The sequence below is a fragment of the Acanthopagrus latus genome, chromosome 7 (assembly GCF_904848185.1).
Source record: "Acanthopagrus latus isolate v.2019 chromosome 7, fAcaLat1.1, whole genome shotgun sequence".
NCBI classification, from domain to species: Eukaryota; Metazoa; Chordata; class Actinopteri; order Spariformes; family Sparidae; genus Acanthopagrus; species Acanthopagrus latus.
This window is the reverse complement of record NC_051045.1, coordinates 9,322,352-9,342,877: the sequence shown is the minus strand read 5'-3', so window position 1 is coordinate 9,342,877 and position 20,526 is coordinate 9,322,352. Positions and strand designations below refer to the sequence as shown.

General features: G+C 44.4%; 2 protein-coding genes across 3 annotated transcripts in view; one reads left to right on the top strand and one right to left on the bottom strand.

Annotated features, from left to right (window-relative positions):
• Positions 1–10: 10 nt before the first annotated feature.
• Positions 11–7,043, bottom strand: ptpdc1b (protein tyrosine phosphatase domain containing 1b). Its single transcript, XM_037103553.1, has 12 exons — positions 6,173–7,043; positions 5,520–5,548; positions 4,052–4,181; positions 3,593–3,673; positions 2,968–3,133; positions 2,750–2,830; positions 2,522–2,640; positions 2,305–2,442; positions 1,200–2,194; positions 683–865; positions 428–538; positions 11–315 (listed from the first exon to the last, which is right to left on the bottom strand). Exons 4-12 carry the CDS (start codon positions 3,663–3,665, stop codon positions 202–204), a joined length of 1,980 nt encoding a protein of 659 aa, XP_036959448.1. The 5' UTR covers positions 3,666–3,673; positions 4,052–4,181; positions 5,520–5,548; positions 6,173–7,043; the 3' UTR covers positions 11–201.
• A 168-nt stretch (positions 7,044–7,211) lies between these two features.
• LOC119022563 (protein bicaudal D homolog 2-like) overlaps positions 7,212–20,526 on the top strand; it is a 43,759-nt gene continuing 30,444 nt past the window's right edge. For both annotated transcript variants that reach the window (XM_037103552.1, XM_037103551.1), the window contains exon 1: positions 7,212–7,749. In XM_037103552.1, coding sequence (XP_036959447.1) covers positions 7,510–7,749 — 240 coding nt within the window. In that variant the 5' untranslated portion in view covers positions 7,212–7,509. The remainder of the gene's footprint in view (positions 7,750–20,526) is intronic.

Sequence of the window (20,526 nt, the reverse complement as noted above, 5' to 3'; positions counted from 1 at the left end):
CATGCTACCTATACTCACTACTGAGGATAGAAACACTGAGGCGTGTTAGTCACAACAATCTTCACTCTATAAATGTTTGTATTCAGCCCACATTTTCAAAAGATTTGTTTTTTTTAATATATTAAATAATTTTCTTACAAGGCACAATTTGTTTTCTCTTTCATGCGGCCACATTGAGGTACATATGTTTAAAAAAGGAGGCTAAGGTGTCTCATTGTCTCCAAAGTACATTAACCTCATGTCCTCCAGGACACATCGCAGGACCGTAGTCATGGACTCATACACTTGGCTTTCTTCTTCTGAGTTATTTTCCATCTGTTTAAAGGACAAACAGGACCATTAAGTTGTTGAAACGAAAGCAAAGACGAGAAAGTGCATTAAATTTTAGAAATTAAACCAACGTTATCAGGCGTACTGCTTATCTTACCCAGGTGAAAGCCTTGATGGTACGTTTCAAGAATGCATCTTCAACCTCTTCTGGAATCACCTGCATATGAGCCATGCAGTCAAGTATGCACTCAAGGGTTTGTTTAGGGGCCTTGAAAGAAATAAGAAAGGGTTAACCCAAAAAATATACATATGTATGCTTATTTCTGTACATAACTGTTTATTTACTGTCCGGGGAATTTTAATTGTGGTGTTGCTGTTGTTTTGTGTGTTTGTGTTTCGAGTGTACACTGACCGGGTCAAGTGTGTTGAGGACAGTTTGTGCATCGGTGTTGTAGGGGTTCAGGGCTTTAGCCTCCTGGGTGGAGATGACCGGCTCTTTGAGCTGCTCCAGCCAGGCCCACATGAGCCCAGTGAGGATGAACGGATCCCGCTCCATGCACAGCCTCTCCCAGCCACCGCCTTGGTTCAGTTCTGCCTGCACACATTCGGGCGGCAATGTTAGACCCTGTCTGCATGTGTGTGACTGATGTAACTTGTTCAGACCCACTCTTTAAAAAAAAAAAGGACATTTGTTTTTCATGTACCAATATATACCAGTATATACTTGCAATCTATGTATCAATGAAGTGGGTTGTGGTCTTCACTGAAAACTACGGGGGTCATTTTGTCATTTGTTTGTTAAAACAAGTCAAGAAAAAGTCTAATTGCCAACTCTAAATAAAACTTGTGACATTTTAGCATAACACTAGTCTTTTAAGCATTAACATATTTTATGAGTTTCAGCATGCATCACTGGTGTGTGTCAGTACCTGCCAGGCCAAGACTCTGTTCTTGTGATCTTGTTCCCCATCAAGAAATAGGTCCACGGCCAGGGCCTGTGCTACGAGTAACCTCCGGGCATCCAGGGACAACTCAGACTGCAGTGTGATGAAGGGCACGTCGGACTTATTTGATTGGTCCTCTTTGAAACCTTGATGCTTCCTCCCATTCATTGCTAACTCTTCCCTCTGCTCTGCCTTCCACCTGGACAACATGCTCCCCTTTTTTGGAATTTCACTGTGTCCAACAGACTCACTGCGTTGGATGGTTTTCTGCTTCACTTTTTGCAGCAGAAGGGATCCACCTTTTTGGTTTTCTACATCCTTGACTTGCCAGAGTGAGCCTGTTGAGCTGTGTGAGATCTCAGATGAGTTATTAGGCTCAGATGGGGAGGCAGTCATTTTAATGTTATTATGTGATAGGGAGGTGAGAGGCTGTGTGAGGAGGTTGAGCTGTGAGCCCAGACGCCTCAGGTCAGACTCACTGTAGCTCAGACTTTTTCGATGGTAGAAGATAGGTGGCTCGTTGAAATGTCTGGGTAAGGTGGGTGTACCTGGTAAACGGGGCTCCTTAGCAAATGCTTCAGGGCCCATCTGCTCAATGATGCTTAGAGACGTCTCGATGTCATCAATATCAGGGGCCTCCAGAATGTCTTCCTCAATCACCTGTCGATTCTCTGCAATGTCCAACAGCAGCCGAGATACCAGCTGGACAATCTTTGGTAGGTGCTTCAACTCCTTCCTCTCACAGCCATGCAGTATGTGTCTCTGGCGGTTCAGGTACTGGGACAGGGTGACTGGGTTGTATCGAGGTGCAGCACAGGAAAACACACTCCTCAAAGGTGCAAGGAATTGGACAAACTCTCTGACACAACGCAGCTGTCCTCTGGTCTGGATGGAATTGGGGCGCTTGGCTCGTACATATAAAATAGCCTGGTTAGCAGTCATCCTGGTAGCATAGGCCAGGAAACATGCTAACAGCACACCTGGAGGAAACACAGGAGAAACCCTTCAATGTTTGTCAGGTTGATCAGATGAATGATCAGACTATTCTTTAAAGTCAAAACGCATTACACAACATTCCCTATGAATCCACCTGTCCTTCCGAGACCAGCATGACAGTGGACGGCTATCTTTCCCTCCTGCAGTGCGAAGGCCATGACCTTCATCATGTCCAGAACAGTGGTGAGGTTGGCCACTCCATAGTCACTCCATCCAAAATTATAGAAATAAACTGAAATGATAAGATACATTTCAGTTACACCTGAGCAATAGCACACACTTATCAGGAATTATTGTGCCACGGCACCTACTGTTGTTTTCCATGAAGACCTCTGGGCGATAAGAGAAGCCACTCTCTGGCTCCAGAGGGTTTCCACAGCTGGCATGTTCACCAGGTATCTGTAGGTTGATCACTGTTTTGATACCATTCCTTGACACAAACACACAAACAGAGACATGATCACATCATTTATCTCATCTCCTCAGATGCAGTGTGTTCTTATGGTCAGGAAACTGCTGAGAGACACAGTTGTGTATACCTTCTGAATTGATCAATGATGTTATACTTCACAATGATTTCTGTAGAGGGTCTGGACATAGCGAGAAGATGATCAGTAACCCTAAAAACAATGGAGAAAAAACATGAGTGGGGCTTGGACAATAATCTACATCTCAGTTGAACTACTTTAATATGTCTTGAAAACTGTTATGCTATCATATAGTACCACAACTAATAAGGTATAATAAGTATGTGTACCAGGATGAGTAAAGGCCTTTTACAGCCTGTTGGGCTTCACTCCAGAAACTTGGGTTGTCATACTTGCAGGCTTGACCTCCACACCCGATCGAGCATTGCATATGCCCAGGGATAACATGGCGTATAGCTTCTCCCACTATTGTGTACTTCGCCCTGGGCGCTCTGACTGGATGTTGTTATATGGGAAAGAAAAGACGAAAAATCTGATGTTAGAGTCTTTCATCCAAGATTGCAATCATTGTCCTGTTTATCATACTATATTTGATTTGTTCTGATGTTGAATTGATTACATGTTACTGGGAATTTCTCAGCAGAGCAAACTAATGAATAAAACATGAATTACTACAAATGTTTCTTATCCACAATGCAGCACAGAGACTCCAACAAAGGCAGGTTGTTCCCGTAACACCTAAACATTTAAGTTCATCCGTGGTGAGTGCTCACTTAAAGGTGTCTAATCCTAGTCTGGCACTGCAAGTCAGAGTATTACAGTAAAAATAGCCACTACTCTTGAACAACTCCCATCTTAATGTTGCATTTTGACAAGATAAAAACCTAAGAACCATCGTTGTAGCTGACCACCCGAATACGTTTTTTCTTAAAATGGACAACCATCCTTACTTACAGAATTCCATCAGAGCTCCCCCACTTGTGTTTCCATGTACCATAGGAACCGTCTGGTGGTCATCCACAGTCATAGCAGAGCCTGAAAACATATATCTATCCTGTTACACTCTATTATACATATACATATATACACTTCATTATTCTGTAAAGAACTAGTTTTATAGGTCCTACCTTTAGACTGAAATGCAATACTTTAACCAATCTCATAAATCAGTAATCAACATCATACATCATAGAATACGTTACCTGTAAAGCAGCCATGATCCATTTTAAAGGACTGAAATGTAGCTTCTCTGAGCAGGCAGTTTTACCTCAATAGTAAGGATAGTACACGACCACTCTTCAGGGCCAATGTGTGAAAAGGCCAAATGAATAAGCTAACCAGGAAAATAATGGAACAAATCTAATGATTTATATAACCAAATCAAAATAATTTACTTTTTAAAAGATTATTTACCTGCAGTAGGTGAGACAAGGAGATTGTATCCTCCATCTCAGGACACAAAAGGTTCGTAGCTGCAGTTGCCAACATTTCTGACATCAACCTCCGCAGCTCTGACGTCGTCTCTCTCTCTCTCTCTCCAGCCCTGTGGAAAGTCAACCTTGTGGCTTTCCTTGATGTGATTCGTCTCAGATTATCTCCGCATGATCCCTGTGTGCTCTTTCCAGGAGGGCCATGTATTTCACCAGGGTGACAGATCAAGTATGGCAATTAATTATCCTCAAAAATGTGTTGAGAAGTAGCAGAAATTATGCTCTCTGCAATTACCCCCATGCACAGATTCACCCTGTCTGCGGCCCTGGGTTGAGTGAAGGGCTATTCCTGACTCCTCCAGGATTAGACTACTAATCTTATTACTGAACAGGTATAAAATACAGTGCCCACTCCTCACCAAAATCACAGACTAGAGCCATAACACTATTGCCTTCTGCTGGACTGCTTTGATACACAACAATCTACAATATATTCTGTCTGTCAATGCACATATTGTCACTAGTAAAGAAACTAGTACAACTGTTCACCTGACCAGGTTCTCACCATGTCTACTATGCATTTGAGTGGTGATGTGCCCATCTATTATTATAAATGAATACAAATGATTTTGGATTTTTGCCTTTTGAGACTTTGGAGGATTTATAAAACCAACTCCAGCTCGCTGCTACAAATAGATGAGCCTTAGTGACATAGCAAGGAGATAAAATCTGATTGGCTTACCTTCCTCGCTAAAGCTTCAAAGCCAATAATGCTGATGCAATCCTAAAATGCTGCTGTCCATATTAGAGCAAAAAACTGAGAGAAATCCGTGTTGTTTATTTATATGTATACCTTTGTTTAGAAAATGCTGATTGTGTGAGCAGTACTATCTATTCCTGTATCTTTGTCAACTTTTGATGTGTAACTGAGTGTCATGTACATAATTCACTATCTCGTAAGTGGTGTTATGTCATTAAAGCTACTGTGAGCCGAACGTTTTCTATCTCACTTGGAAAACCTTTTGATTATTCAGGTGACAATTTATAACTGATATATGGAGGTCTTTGATCATTCAGTGCTGACTATATTTAAGAAACTATATTTCTATTATGTCCAGTATCTTTTCTGAAAATCACATAACGTCTATAATCTAAAACCACTATTGGCTATTAGGAAGAAATAACCAAAGAGCCACTCAGCAACATGATGAGAGTAACAGGAACATGTACAGTACTGTCCTGTACAGAGGGAGAGATAAGGCCCAGATTAAATCATATAGGGACTAATACAGTGGAGTGCAGAGCAAAGAGCCAAGTATTGGTTGCCACCATACTGTGCTAAGCAGAAAAACAAACTGAGGCAAATAAAAAAAAACACACACACACACATATTTTACAGATCAAATACAGAAAACATAATTCACAACAACATCCAACTGTTTTTGTCTTACTTTGTTCAGACATATGTTCCGCCTCGGGCCTTCACGAAGAAACAAAAATGAAAACCAAATAAAACGACCAGTTAAATACAAAGACGGAGGGGAAAAGTACTTTTTAAAAAACTGTATAGAATAAATGTTTTCACAGGCAATTCATATTCACAATGCAGGTTTCACAACATTTTGTGTTTACACGAGTAAAAATGTGATCACGGGCTGAAAAAAGATCAGAGCCACTGGCCTGACCAGTGTTCACAGTCACATGGGATAAAACAAGTATCCTCGCATGAAACATGTCTTGTGATCCCTCCATTTGAGCCTATTATGCATCAGAGTTCATCTGCAAGGTGAATACTCTTAACTGCTACGCTATACATGTTATTTATGTTTCAGGGCTAAGTCTATAATCCTTGGCAGTGGTGTAAGAAGCATTCAAATAATCAACACAGATTAATACACCTTGTGAATAATCCAGCTGAAAAAAAGGAAGATCTTGTGGCTTTTTTGTTAAGGAGTATTTTTTTCACCAGTCATGGAGTGTAATTGTTCTTGTTGTACGCTTTTCTCTTACTAAATCGCTCATACGTGTGTCAATGATTTGTGCCCTAGAGGTTGAGTTTATCACCCTTTTAATAATTGTTATCAATCAAATTACGTGACTAAACCTGTTTTCCACAGTGATGTTGACCCGCCACAGGAGGAAAGAAAGCACAGGTGCAGCTGATAACACTAATGTCTTTGTTCCATAAGTGCATACACACTGAGGGTGCACTGAAACATGCCAATCAAATCCTAACAGCCATTATTAATGTTCTCAGGTGCACCTGTGGTTGTTGCTGTAAAAAAAAACAAACATTAAGTGTCAGGCAAGCTAGCACACATTTTGAAACATGAGAAATACAGTAGAATTCAAATAAGCACTAATTCAGGCAAATTATTATAAATATTTGTATCAACTTAAGAACATCCGTCTCATGTTGTGGACATAAACTGAGAGACAAATATGTAAATAGGACCCTTTCGTGTGTGGTCCTCGTGAAGAAATGTGTGAAATTTGGTATGTGGTTTTATGCGACACATTTACCTGAAATAATTATGTTAATTCATGTTTTTTTCCGACAGGTGGCAGCAGATACACACATAGCGACTGCCACAGAGCGGTCGTCAGCCCGACTTCTACGACAGCGAAACCGCCGGCACAGAGATTTCCGTGCTCCACATAAGCAAATAAACAAAGCCTGATGGGAAACGAGTCCACCTGCTGACGTCGGTAGACAAACTTCGGTTGACTGTACGTACTATAAGTACTACATATCCCGACGAACACCGCTGCTCTGCAGGAGCAGCCCCTGTTGGCTGCGTAGGCTCATCGCACTAAACCAAACGGACCATTCAGCGGTTTCAAACAAGCCGGTGTGTATAAAGTACGAGTACCGGAAGTTAATCTATTGTGCCTTCAAAATAAATCAACGCAGCGCTGAAATTCGAATAAATCATCGATGGACTTTCACAAACAACACGTTCTTTCTCAGATGTGGATTCATTCAGTTAAAATACGTAAACAAATTTGAAAAACAAACCTCCAGCATGACTTAATCTGGAGCTCATTTTCCCCAACAGTAGTTTTACGGTGAAAGTAGTAACCGGAAGTTGTGCATCCTTTTGCGCTTTGGCAGTTGGTACTCCTGCTCCGGCGCTATCCGCTCCGACAAGCCGGGGGAGAGGAGAAGGAAACGCAGTATCTCAACGATGGAGCAATTTTAAGAGATAACGACGAGCTCCCCCGTCGGAGATAATTGCTCGGCGTCATCTACATGACCAAAGAAGCGAGACCGGCAACGAGAGACGCAAGCGTAACAATCATGCAATTTAAATACAGGCGAATTTAAGCAAGCGCTTCTTCTTCAAGGTTACACCTCTTGAAGACGCCCCGACATCCCCTCCCCTCCTCCTTGTCGAAGATCAGCTGGCGTGCGTTGGTTGATCGTCACCGGTACCGACCATGTCCGTGGAAGAGCAGGGCTACCCCGACGCGATGCTGCTGCGGGAGGCCGGGCCGGAGTGGATGCGGGCCGAGATCGAGCGTCTCTCCCGGGAGCTGGGTGAGACCACGAACGAGAAGATCCAGGCGGCGGAGTACGGACTGGCGGTGCTGGAGGAGAAGCAGCAGCTCAAGCAGCAGTACGATGACCTGGAGATCGAGTACGAGGGCGTCAGGCAGGAGCTAGACCAGCTGAAGGAGGTAGGATTTTATTATATATATTTAAAAAAAAAAAATCCCTGCGTCATAGATAATCACAATATCATGTTGTATTCATAATCACACACAGCAAACCTAAAAAACATGGACTTCAGGGGCGTATACCCATCTGTTATATTAAAACGATTTTTAATTGACCTTATTTTGAAAAAAAATATATATATGGACCTATACATACAATATTCTATATAGGGACTTGGTCCGCTGTGACACCTGGGCAGGTATCAGCCATTTAAAAAAAGCTTGATATCATTCATCCTGCAAGGTCAATACTGCAATTTGATGAGGGGATGCATCCTCTGTGGGCTGCATCACACCCCACCCCCTCTTTCCTCTGTGTGTCCCCCATCGCTCTGCCACCTTTTATTTATTCATGCACCTTCTTCAAGACATTCCTGTCTGACTCACCAGCTAGGCCTGGTGGGTCTCCACAACCCCACCTCTAATGTCTAAATCTAATAGATACGGCAAATATCACAGGCAGTGATATGCAGTACTTTATATGGGGACATAAGACGCAATCAGAGTCATTCATTTGTGAGCAGTGTGCAGTGTTTGGTTTAATCAGACATGTTTTAACTTGAAAAGGGGGGTTTAAATGTTGAGATTGCTTTGAAAACCAACCGCTTCAGCTCATGATGAGCATGAGATGTCTTGTCATGGTGTCTCTCAGCTCTGATGGGTCCTCCTCTCAGAACTGGAATTACTAGTTCAAAGGGGCGGGAGTAGGTTTGAATTTCAAACCTTCCCGCTCAGAAGAGGGGAAAGATGAACAACTTTCAGAGGAAACCAAACGAGTTATGACCCTATGGGAATGGAAAGAATGTCGAGAGTGACGGTTCAAGCTGGGCCGGAGACTCAGATAAAGGACGTGTCTGTTTTTTACGAACAGGGACCGGACTTATTCCCTACTGCCGTAGCGCATTGTGTCCAATTTTCCTCACTAGGGCAGCAGTTTGTCACTGTCTCGTGATTTTACAGGGAGAGAGCGTTAGCGTGACGTTAGGCAGACAGTCTTGCCAACGGCTGCAGCCTTTGGACTCTTTCTGTGTCCTCACTGGAGGGAAAAAAAACAGACTCCGGCTCTGACACAGGCTTGATCATGGTTGCTCACATCCTCCTTTTGACATATGGGTTCCCCCTTGTGTCCCGACAACCAAAGGCTGAGAAAGCTGACTTCATGGTAAACCCCCTCACTGAAGGCCAGAAACCTTTTACTTTCTCCTTTGGGTTTTTGTGAGTTTCAGTGGTTTTCAGAGGTTTTCTACCCCTCTTCTGTGGCCCTCTCCCTCTTGAGTTGTTGTTTTTGCTGAAAGGAGGAGGTCTCGGGACTGTCTCAGCAACTGCTGCTCAGTTTCCCATGCGTGTCTTTGGCAAGGAAGGCCGAGTTCTGCCACAGAGGAATGACAGCAATAAGCTCTGAATAGAAGAGACGGCCTGAAAAAAGGCTCTAAACTCTAAAAAGAGTAACCATGGCAGCAAACTTGCACAAATAAAAATGAGTGGGGATGTCAGTTTCTTCAGAATATGCAAGTTGAAGTCTTTTTTTATAAGGGAAGCTCTCATTGTGAGTCTGGCTGGACTCCTAGTGTCTGATCTACCCTTCTGTCTCATAATGGAACACAAACATCCATCTGTGCGGGCAATAAACTCAATTGTTTGCTCAGAGCTGCAGCAGAGGTGCTTTCTTTTGCCTCGGGGTCGGGTTATACTGATTGTAGATCACTGGTCAGATGACTACAAAGTCTGTAGTAATGTTCCTTTCTTCCTCTGCCCTACCCCCCCAACACAGCCCCTGTATGAAGGGCATAAGTGATGCTATCACAGTAGAAATACAAACACATTCTTGTGACAGCCCCCTGCACTTCCTCTTTATTGTCTGTAGAGGAACAGCAGGTAGTGGGGAGCAAACGCAAGATAAGCTACTGTCACAACAGGGGCTGAAATTAAAGCTTATCTCAGTGGCTGGTTTCCACTCAGAATCCAAACGTATCACATTCAAGATATCATTGTGAAAAGACAAATGTCATATTAATCAACCCCACAGGATTTTTGTTGATGTGATTTGTGGGACATTTTGAAGTAGGCAGGTCAAACTGACCAGTGGGGCTTTTGTCTGCAGCTGTTACAAAAGCACATAGGGCACATATGGCTTTCGTCAGGTATAAATTCCATGTCCTCTTTGGTACATGACTACTGTTTACACTGATGGCGACAATGTTTGGGCGTCCATTCTCTTTTCGAGGACGTAGAAAGACTGAAAGAGATCGTCCGGGTGATTTAGAGGGTATCTAAACACTGGATCCTCTCCAGGGACCCTAAACTTCTTTTTAAACTTGCTGGAATGCACAAACACAAACACAAAGCACAGCTAGATTTTGATTTACGCGTATTCATTTAAATGATTTAAACGCCCGTATAGCACTCTTTCGTCTCAGGCCGGACGTGAACAGTCAATCAGAAATCATCGTGCCAGTGAGCAAACGTCCCCTGCCCTTCAGCCAATCCCGTCCTCTCATCTACGCCTGGACAGGGCACCAGTTTTCACACTCGAAACTCCCCCACGCTATTCTCGAGGCAGGAAGATGGAGGAATTCTGTGAGCCGCTGTTGCCTGGTAACGGCACGGCTCCATGCCTTAATGCGAGCCGCTGTGCTGCTTCCTCAGCAGGTGCTGCTTTGTGAGTGACTGCTGTGGGATCATCATCTCACAGCTAGCTAAAAAAAAACAACATATACACGAATGGTAATTGGTTAGAAATAACCGAGAACCGGTTATTGATATTCATAGGATGTTCTCTGATACGGCTATCATTTGTATGTATGATATGCTGTTATGATAACATGTGCTCTATCATTGGCGTACTCCGGCACATGGGACAGAGTTATTCCCCTCTGCTTGTCCCTCTTCTCATTTACTTCCGAGTCCTCCAACCACAAAATTATCCTCCAGCCATTATTCACGGTGCACTCGCTTCTGTCACCAGGGAAGGACTGCCACATATATTGTGACGCCTCCTCATTCGTATCCATCTTCTCCCTCTTTCTTTCAACTGAAAAGGAGGGAAAGCTCCAAGCTGGCTGCGATTAACGTAGGGCTGCAAAGTTATGACTACTTTCATTAATGATTCATAATTTAGATTAGCTGCATCTGGTCCATAGCATGTCAGAGAACAGGAGAAATGTCTGTCCTAGATGTCCAAGATGATGTCGGATTCACACCCAGTGCCACTGCGGTGAGGACATACCCTCTGTGCATGCTCGACGCTACACTACTGGAGCGCCCTGGAAACACTGTACACTCCAACACTGCTAAGACCTGATCTTACACCATCACACATTGCTTTTTATGAGTATGCAAATTCCTCCGGGAAATGTGTGACTCACAGTTTATTATATCTTAAGTCAACAGCTGATTTGTCCGCAATGAGCTGCTCACGCTTCAAACGGTGGACTTTTGCCCAGCCGTCATGCAGATCGCGGTACAGTCACAGCCACAAGGTAAAGTCGCTCATGACATAGTTCGCTGTACACATCAGCAGCGTAAGAGGGTGAGGCGGTGTCCCTTTGGCTGCTGTTGGTATCCGTAAGTTAAGCCACTCACAGGTGACATCAGGTGCCACGCCTCCAGCTGTCAGTGCACTTCCGAGGGACTTTGTGGCTCTTGCGCGTGGTCCGTGCCAGTATGAGGAACTGAAGAGGCTTTTGAATCTGCGGTGGGCTAGATGTGTGAATGTCATGAGATGGAGCACAGAGACCAGAAAGACGTCATCCTCTGCCCACAGACAGAGCATCCTACAGTGCTCTCCCCCCCAATACTTGTTTAGGAGAACAGATACCTAGACAATGGCTCCTCGGTTCCTTGTTGCACTGCAGCGAGTGTCAGAGACCACACTGCAGTCATTCAGTCATACACAGACCATGTTCTGCCCTCTGCAACTCTGCCATCAGTGTGGTGGCAGCTGTGTACTGCGTTGTGGAATTCAACCAGACAATCAGAGCCCCTAAATATTGTTAAGCTCAGTAAAACCTGGATTCTCTGTGCTCGACCCGCTGGCCCTTTGTGCGTTTGAGCCAGCTGGGGTTAACGGGTCTTGGGTGTCACAAACGGAGAGAGAGGGTTAAATGCCAGCAGAACACAGTGTATGACAAAGGAGAGATTGAGAGAGGCGGCCCATTGTGGTAACGTTTGAAAGGATCGGTCACTTTTGTTCCCTTTTGAAACGGCAGATCACTAAAGGATATATCCCAATGTCCTTAAACAAAGATATCTGGTGTGACTCTAAGCCCTTTCTGTGGTGTTAAATGGGTTGGACGCCGATTGGACGTCAGGAGAAAATATCAGGAGGACACAAAACCCATCTGGTCCCTTATATGAAGAGTCATAAATAAAGTCAGTCCCATATTATTGGATTACAACATCCAACAGCTGCTCAAGTCTCACTCTAATAATATTTTTTTCTTCTCTTTTTTCACTCACTTCAGCCATTCGTGTAGCTTACCACAAACTCCCAACCCTTCCTACTGGCTCGCTGAAGACACTGTCCTCAGTCGGGTTATTTCACTGGTCTGTGTTCAGTTATATTTCCGCCTCTATCCTTGACCTAAGATTTGCTAAACCTTTTAGCATTGTTTGGGGGTATTCTGTCATCTATAGTGTCTTTCACTGGACGGCAGGTCTGCAGTTAAAGGGTAATCTTTTCTAAATGGCACTAAATAAAGTCCCAAATCCCCTACCCACTGGGCCTAAGAGGATGAATCCCAGCCGCTATGTGCAGGGCTTACGGAGGTCTGGGAGTCTGCCAGGGCCTAGTCACCCTCTGTAGCCTCTGTGGCCACACACAGGTAGGTGCGTTTTCGGGGGTAAGGCTGCACAGAGGCTGCTCTTGGGAAACTGCCCTGTTCTGCTCATCCTGGCCCAGTAGCCTACTCCAGCAGCTGCCAGGCCTAGCAGTCTGTTCTGAGTGCTTGTCAGACCTGGCACTCTGCTGTATGAATCTCAACCACAATAATGTATGTGTAAATTATTGTAAGGACCACCCACACGATCATTTTATGAAGATTTTTTTTCCACTGTGAAATTTGATCAAGAGTCCAGACAGAGGATGTCCAGATCCCACTCACGCAGACTAATGTGGCCCTCTGTGTCACAGAAGGACGACCATATGGTATCGCAAAGTAATGAAACAGTCATTCCACCAAGTTTTAGGTTAAAAAGGCCCGCCGCTAATCCGTAATGATTTCAGGGGCTTTTGTCCTTAACTCTGATAAACAAAATACCACCAGCACTCGTCCGCAGTTCAAGTAGAGGCTAAAATCTACTCTAGAGCATTAGGGGAAGACTGTCGAGTGGTTCAGGTCTGAGTGGGTGAATTATTTGGGCTGCTTGGAATGTGTTTGCTTGGATATATAAAGAGTGAAGTGTTTGTGCTCTGCGTTAAAATGAAAATAATCACACATTTGTGGAGCCTTTTACTGATGTAAAAGCAACGTGTGTTCAGTGGTAGGTAGCGGGTTGTTGGCTGTTTACATGACTGAGGCTCGTCAGAACTTACATCATGGTTCCCCTCAAGGCTCCCTGAAGTTGTTGTGACTATCTGATAGGAGAGCAGAAACACTGGGGAAGATTGTGTTATCGTATTTCACATGCATCATCAGGTCACACTCGGAGACACACTGCCTTCTGGCTGTCCTAAATATGAATCAAATTATTAGATAATCTAAATCCTAATCCAAATATAGCTGAGCCACTCTGAAATCAGTGATTTTATTTTGAGTATTCACTACACCAGTACTGTTATACACAGTTAAATCTATACTTTTAGAAACACCCCAGTGCATAAAGATTACTACAAAACATCTACAGAAGTCAAAAGTGTACGTGGAGAAGCGGTACGGTAGCCCAGCAGGGTCATGATTCTCCCCGTGTAATCCACTTACTGAAGACTGAAGGCTGATCAGACAGCAGTCCAGGCTAAAAGCAGAGGATGAGGTCATAGTAATGACTGTGTGCCTCTGACAATGCAACACGGTTCACTTAGGCCAGTCTCAAGTTTCCCTTCTCCTGCACAGCACAGCACAATGAATTTAATTATTATGAATCTGTGAACAAAGAGGCCAGTGTGCACGCACGTGACCAAGAAAACACGACGGCTACGTAGCGCTTCTCTTGTCTTGTCCAGATGTCGTCATTGTGTAGTTTCATTGTGTAGTTTCATTGTGTCCGTTGCATCCTGTTTGGAACTTTCACTAAATGATTAAACCAAAACCATCCCTTGTTTTTATCACCACTGACAGTCTATTTTTGGTTTATAATGTGTTATTTTTGTGTTAATTTGTTTAATTGGTTCAGCTGTTGATTTTGAAGGCTGTGATATGTATTGGGGGGGAAAAAAACCTATGTGTAAAGTGAGTTTGCCCCGCAGTAATAGCACCTTGCTGTTGTATACGCTTTGGTAACTCAAGATACTGTGTTACATAATATCTCAGATAAATACTCTATTTTCTTCTTGAAACACATGATCCAGCCAGCTCCAGGCCTGTGAGCCGCTATTCTGTTAACCTAACCGGGAAATATTTATTTGTCCCGGGACACAGGTGTCTTATATAAGCAGATGAATCAGCTAGCCGTGTGGGTAGGGTTTAAATTTGTGACTAAGTTTGTTTTGACCCTCACCTGCATTATTCCTTTAATAGAGTCTCAGGATTAAGTCTGTGGGCTGTATCAGGTAGCCCACAAACTGTCCTTATCTTCTCTGCCACTGAATCCAACCAACATAATCAAAGCAGAGTGGCACCCTCATATAACACATGTCAAAGTCATCTCCAGGGGGCTTGTTTATGGCTTTGTGTTTGGATAATAAATCTCGTCTATGGGTTTCCCGCAACCATAAGGTCTCTGTCACTGAGTTCAAGCAAAGCTCTGCTCCATCAAATCTTCCTTCTTCCTTCTATTGAAAATCAGTGCTCACATCCCCTGGCCCCCCCCCGTTCTGCATCCTGTTTACTTGCGAGGAGTCGAGGCTGGCTTTTTATAGCGGATAGGAAGCATACGAAATATGGCTCTGTAACAGTCCGGATATCTTTTCAGTGGAATCAGAGGAAATGACCACACAAGGCTCATCATTCAGCCTCTTCTGTCACCTGTCTTCAACAAGGAACAACAAGGAAGAATTCATAACTATGTGGTTTTTTCTTTTTCTTTTTTTGAAGATGAGGAATGTTCTTTCTGTTAACATCAACATCCATAATGCTGCATTTCCCTATAATGTTCCGGCCACTCCCATAACAACAGAGATAGGAACTGACATTTAATTTCTGTTGCGAGTCACCTAGCTCTGGATCGCACTTAAAAAAAAGTATTTTGTGCCTCAAAACCTTTTATTTCCATTTCTGTGGGTGAATCAGATCAGGTCTGATTGGTTTTCAACAGACTTGGCTAACATCCCAGATGCAGGAGTTGGATTTGCAAATTTCCATCCACAATCGGACTTTATTTAATCTTTTCAAATTGACAAGTATTTTTTTTTTTTGATTGTGTGTTTAATCCAGTCCACATTTCCCCATATTGCGGGACGCTTTACTTCCCTAGGCTTAGACACATGGATACATGTAGAGCATATTGAGGGTGTTTTTATCCCCTTGAGCTAGAGGCAATATCCCTAGAGAAACAAAAGAAAATGAGATTGGGGTGCAGAACTCCACACGTATTACCATATACTCCGAGCAGGAATAGACTTGGGGTTGCTACTCGTGGACAGATGGTGGGTGCACCAACCCCTCCCCGAAATACACGTACACATATCCAAAGGGTACGACATGCCCCACCCATATCCTCAATCTAAAGAGGAGCTCTGTTGTGCAGTTACCTCCCTGCAGTTTGTCTCGGGGCATCCTGTGGTTTACTGCAATTCATGAAGACATTGGGGGAGGACATGGAGACAGATGCGGTCCTCTGTTTACATGAGTATGTTGTGGCACACCCTTCTCTGGTTCCTCTGAAATTCTTCGCAGTCAACTCATCTCAATTATCTCCTTACTGGCAGAGTTGTACCTCCCGTGTCACCTAAATTAATTAAACCAGAGGACAGACTCCGAGAAGCATCTCCTCGATTTAATGGGCCAACAATTCAAACATTAGCAAACCCAATTTCAAAGGGGTTGTCCCTCCGCCCTGGGGGTCCTTTTAACTTCTTCACCACAGTGCAATCAGAGAACAGCGGTACGTCGGCATACTCCTCACACTCCACCACTGCACTACCCTCCTCCTCCTTCCCCAGGCTCCCACTGTAAATAGGCTAGTGGGTCTGGGTCCCCCCGTCCCAGTGTGTCGTACCCGAGTTCCATGGAGCCCACGCTTTGAAACCCTCAGGCATGGTTGAACAGGAGAGGGAGAGGCAGGAATTTAGTGTAGGAAAGGGGTGAAAGGGAGGGGAGATAAGAAGACAGAGTTGTACCGTCAGGCGGGGGGGGGGGGGGGCAGCCGGTAAAGCACTAACAACATTAGAGTTTGGGCTGAGGGAGCGAGCAAGGATGGGGGGGTTTAATTGGATGTGTGCCAGTCTCTCAGGGGTCCTTGTAGAAATGGGGATAGCAGACAGAGAAAGGGAGAGAGGTTCGGATGGGAGGGGCGCCGGGCAGTGCCTGTGTTTCCTGTGGGAACCGGCTCACTTTCTTTTAGATTGGAGAAGAATAGGGGTTCCTTCATCAGCTGTTAATGAGTTTAAAGTGCTGGGACTTTAAGTAGAGGGGGAAAAAATTCACCTTTTTTGTACATACATGGCTCTGTAAATATGTATCTCATGACAGAACGAAAAGCTGTTTTCCAGCATTTGTTCAGCGTTGACATGAGGGCATTGTGCTCTCGCTTATCTTTCATCTTCATTTAATTATATTCTTGAATGCTTCGTAGTTAGAGGGCAAAGGTATTGTAAAGTTGCCCGAGTATTATTTGAACATGAAAGAACTCATTGTTTACCGCAGACCAAACTAAAGTGTTTGTCTGCTGCATTCAGAGACTGTTTTCTGTTTTTCTGTGCACGTAATACGATCCATTATGTGCACAGTGGTGGTAAAGCTACAGAGAGCCCCTACATCATTGTTTACAGACTGAAGTTGCCTCATATGGAAGGTTTGCCACTCTTGACGCAAGATTTAACTTCACCAGGAGAGAGAATATTCATACACATACTCTCATGCAGGATTTAATTACTGCAAATGTGGAAGGGAGGTCATTAGTCTCTGCCTGGCCGGGAGGAAGAGCAGGACCTGCCCAGGAGACCAGTTTAGGTTAGGGAGGATGAATAAAGAGATAGGAGAGGGAGTTGGGGAAAGTCCATAGAAGTGATTGGGAGAAAACCTGCAATCATTAGTTGAGACGATCGAAGGAAAATTAATCAAAGCAAAAGCGTAAGAAATGTAGTCATTCTGGCTTCTTAAATTTAATAATTCACACCTTTTTCTTTGACTTTTTTTAGAATAAACAGTTTATTACTCTGCTGATTATTTTCACAATGAATGAAAATGAGTCATGGATAATTTAACAGAGTAGATCAGGACCAATGTGGCGACACATAAAGCACCTGTGATGGAAACGCCACAGGAAGAAGGCAAATCAAGTTTCTGCAGTCCCTCCCCCTTCTGTCAGTGCCTCAGCCTGACTGATTGTCCCTGCACTAATGGGTCCTGGATGATTGGGGGAGAGGCAGTAGGGTCTCACATACAACATTAATCTAATAAATGATTATTAGTAAATGGTGACAGGCTAAGGGTTTGGTTAGAAAACAGTGTGTGCTGACAGTGAACAAATATACAAACCTACACATTCAATGTCTCCTTCACCCCCACCACCCCGTCCTGCAAACCTGACCTTGGACTATGGTAGAAAATGTAATCTCATGTGTGTGGGTGTGTGTGCGCCTGAGTTCGTAAATGTATGCATGCACGTGTGTGCCTGGCCCCATCTGCGGGACCAGCTGCTCCCCTCCTCTGTCACGTACGTCAGTAACAACAAGAGGCTGTTCTGCTGTGTAAGTCATGTGTAAAGGTTCCAGAGGGAGCAGTGTCTTTTGGGAAATATGGTGATATGCACGCTAAATAGAGAGTCAGTTCTTGTTGACTATGACAGAGGCTTGGCCTGATAGCAAAGAGCGAGAACAAAAATAGTTCAAAGCGACCTCAGACCAGCATGCTCTTTGTGCAAACAAATCTCAGAGGCATGGGACTCGGCTGAGGAGGACTGTTGCCAGCGAAAGAGGGAGGAGAGCAAGCTTTGCCAGGCTGAGCCCTGAAACAGCCATCTGCGGCTGTGTTGCCCTCCTGCCCTGCCTCTACTGACCGCCTTTTGCTCCGTCACTGTAATTGGCATAGTAACCATAGCGACGGCTGTTCCCCTGGGGTGCAGGCGCGTGGACCTCAGAGATCTCATCCAGACACGGTGTCAGGCAGAAAGGGGGACCGACAGCCTGACTACAGGCAGGCGCAGATAAGACTGTCTTTGCATTACAAATGATTGCGGTTGTGAGCGCCCAGAGCTGGAGCTGGTATGGAACAGTGCCACGATATGAACGATGATAAAGAACCCAGACGCCAATGTGGTGGTGGTGCAATATATCAGGCCTATTGAATGAATGTCTGCTCCCCCTAGAGGGACCAGCTTTTTTCCTCCATTCTGTTGCGGATTTAGCAGCCGAACAATAGACCAAATAAACAGCCAGGGATAAACAGATGCTTCCCCTTGATTGATTGACTGCAAAATTTAAATACTGAGGACAAAAGCAGAATTTAAAACCCTGCAGTTCATCTCCAGCGTTGCACAAGACGGAACAAGACTTTTTTTTTCACTGTGCCAGGAAAGAAACAAAAACAGTAACTGGAGTTAAGACAAACCTTCTCAGGAAGCGCATAACCCCGCCGAAATCTGCTTTGTCTGTAAATGTTGATGATGGAGCATGGTTTGTTTTGTAGTGGTGTGAAAATAAGCCTGTTCTTATTGCAATACTTAGAGACAAAAGATAAGAAAAAGCTTCACTCTATATGTTATATACACTGAAGGCTAAATAAGCTGTGCTCAGACCCGAGTTCTTCAGCTCACAGCCCAGGGCCATAATGACTGTTTTGACCCTGTAATAACACAGTAGCCAGTCCCTTTGCCTCACAGTATAGAGCCCTCAGTCTGACACAGACAAAGTAATGGCAGTGTGGGGCTTAATTGTCCTCCTTCTGCTGGTCCTCACCTCTTAAATACGATATTCTACAATGAAGGATATATATTTTCTCTGAGCTCCGGTCTTTGGAGACGTATGATGAATATAGATTAGCAGCACGTCTGAACACGAGGTTTGATCGGACCAGAGACTGACTTCACACAGAATCTCTAATGCTGTCTCCAGATTAGGGGCCCACGTGAAGTCGGAATAAAATATGATGTGTAGTTTTCCCCAGCCAGATGCGATGAAAGCGCCAGCTCGCGCTTAATCATTACACCCTGATGTAAGATGTTGTATCACTGAGCTCCTGAAGCCCAATTAGGCTATTCTGATATTTTTTTATGGTTGAGGAACGACTTCATCAGTGAGGCATGTAAAGGGCCTCATGAGTCTGATTAGTACAACTCTCGCACTCAGGGACCTCAGAGTGTGTGTGTGTGTGTGTGTGTGTGTACATCTGTATGCATTAAGTTTCTACCTTCTCCCAGTTGCTGCGTCCCCTCTGGCGTTCTCTCTTTCTCCTTCCTGCCCTTCAACTCAGGAGATTCACAGCCTGGCACAGCTTTGTGGTTGTTTTTCAGAGGTTCACACCTTTCTACTCTCATGACGAGTGTATAACGTTCAACCAGTCTACTTGAGGCTAAACCGTTTCTTTTCCAGGAAATCTGCGTCTCGTGAACTCGCATGTCGGTATGTTTCTCTAACCCCTGCACTCTTATAGTCTCTGTAGTGTGTTCCTCGCCTTTGGCGTGCAGCGCATCCCCCCTGCATGTGTCGACAACACAAGCTGCCGGAACCCCTACAAGGCTTTGAAGGCTCGTCTCCTCCTTCTTTATCTCAGGAGGGAGAGCAGGCCTCAACACGGCCGGAGTGCCAGGTGCTGCAGTATGGCTGACTGCAGGGCACGCCGGGAAAATTGGAAATGTGTGTATATGTGGGAAATTGTCCAGGCCTGTGTGTGAATCGCAGCCCGGTGGCTCTGTGCAGTGCAGTGAATCAATGTGGCTGGATGCCAGGCAACAGCTAAAATCTCTGCCTCCCTCAGACACGTTTCTCTCACCCTCTTTCTTCCCTCCCCTTTCTCGTTCTGTTTGGCACATATAACACCTCTAACTGTTAAATACGACAGTTTCTTCTGCATGTTTTCAAGTTACTCTTCTTATAATTTTGACATAGAAATCCCCAGCTCGAAATGTCCAGATTTAGAGCCGCTGATGCGCTGAGAGAGTGTCAGAACGGGATGATTCGAGAGAGTTAATCATCACCTCCGCAGATTTGTCAGGGAGAGAAAGCAAATCTCTGTCTTCCCCTTTGCCGTTCCCACTGAATAGTAACGTCTGAGGTTAATAATTTGCTCCTCTGTTACTCATTGAAGCAAGTGTCATTGGCTTTCCCATAACATGCGCTAATCAGCAACAGTGGTCTCGGTAAATTGGGTTAAAGAAAACAAGCATACGCTGCCACGTGACATGGTTTGCTGGTTTGCATGCCTCATGGCAACGTGTTCTACTGTCTGTTGACACAAAAATAATGCAGTGAGGTACTGTGTCTTA

What these genes read in the sequence shown, in the direction of transcription:
- ptpdc1b (XM_037103553.1), bottom strand. Translation starts at nt 3,665, where the DNA reads ATGACTGTGGATGACCACCAGACGGTTCCTATGGTACATGGAAACACA. An exon ending in GGTCTTCATGGAAAACAACA is followed by an intron (nt 2,443 to 2,521) that starts GTAGGTGCCGTG and finishes TTATCATTTCAG; the next exon opens with TTTATTTCTATAATTTTGGA. An exon ending in TCCTCAACACACTTGACCCG is followed by an intron (nt 539 to 682) that starts GTCAGTGTACAC and finishes ATTTCTTTCAAG; the next exon opens with GCCCCTAAACAAACCCTTGA.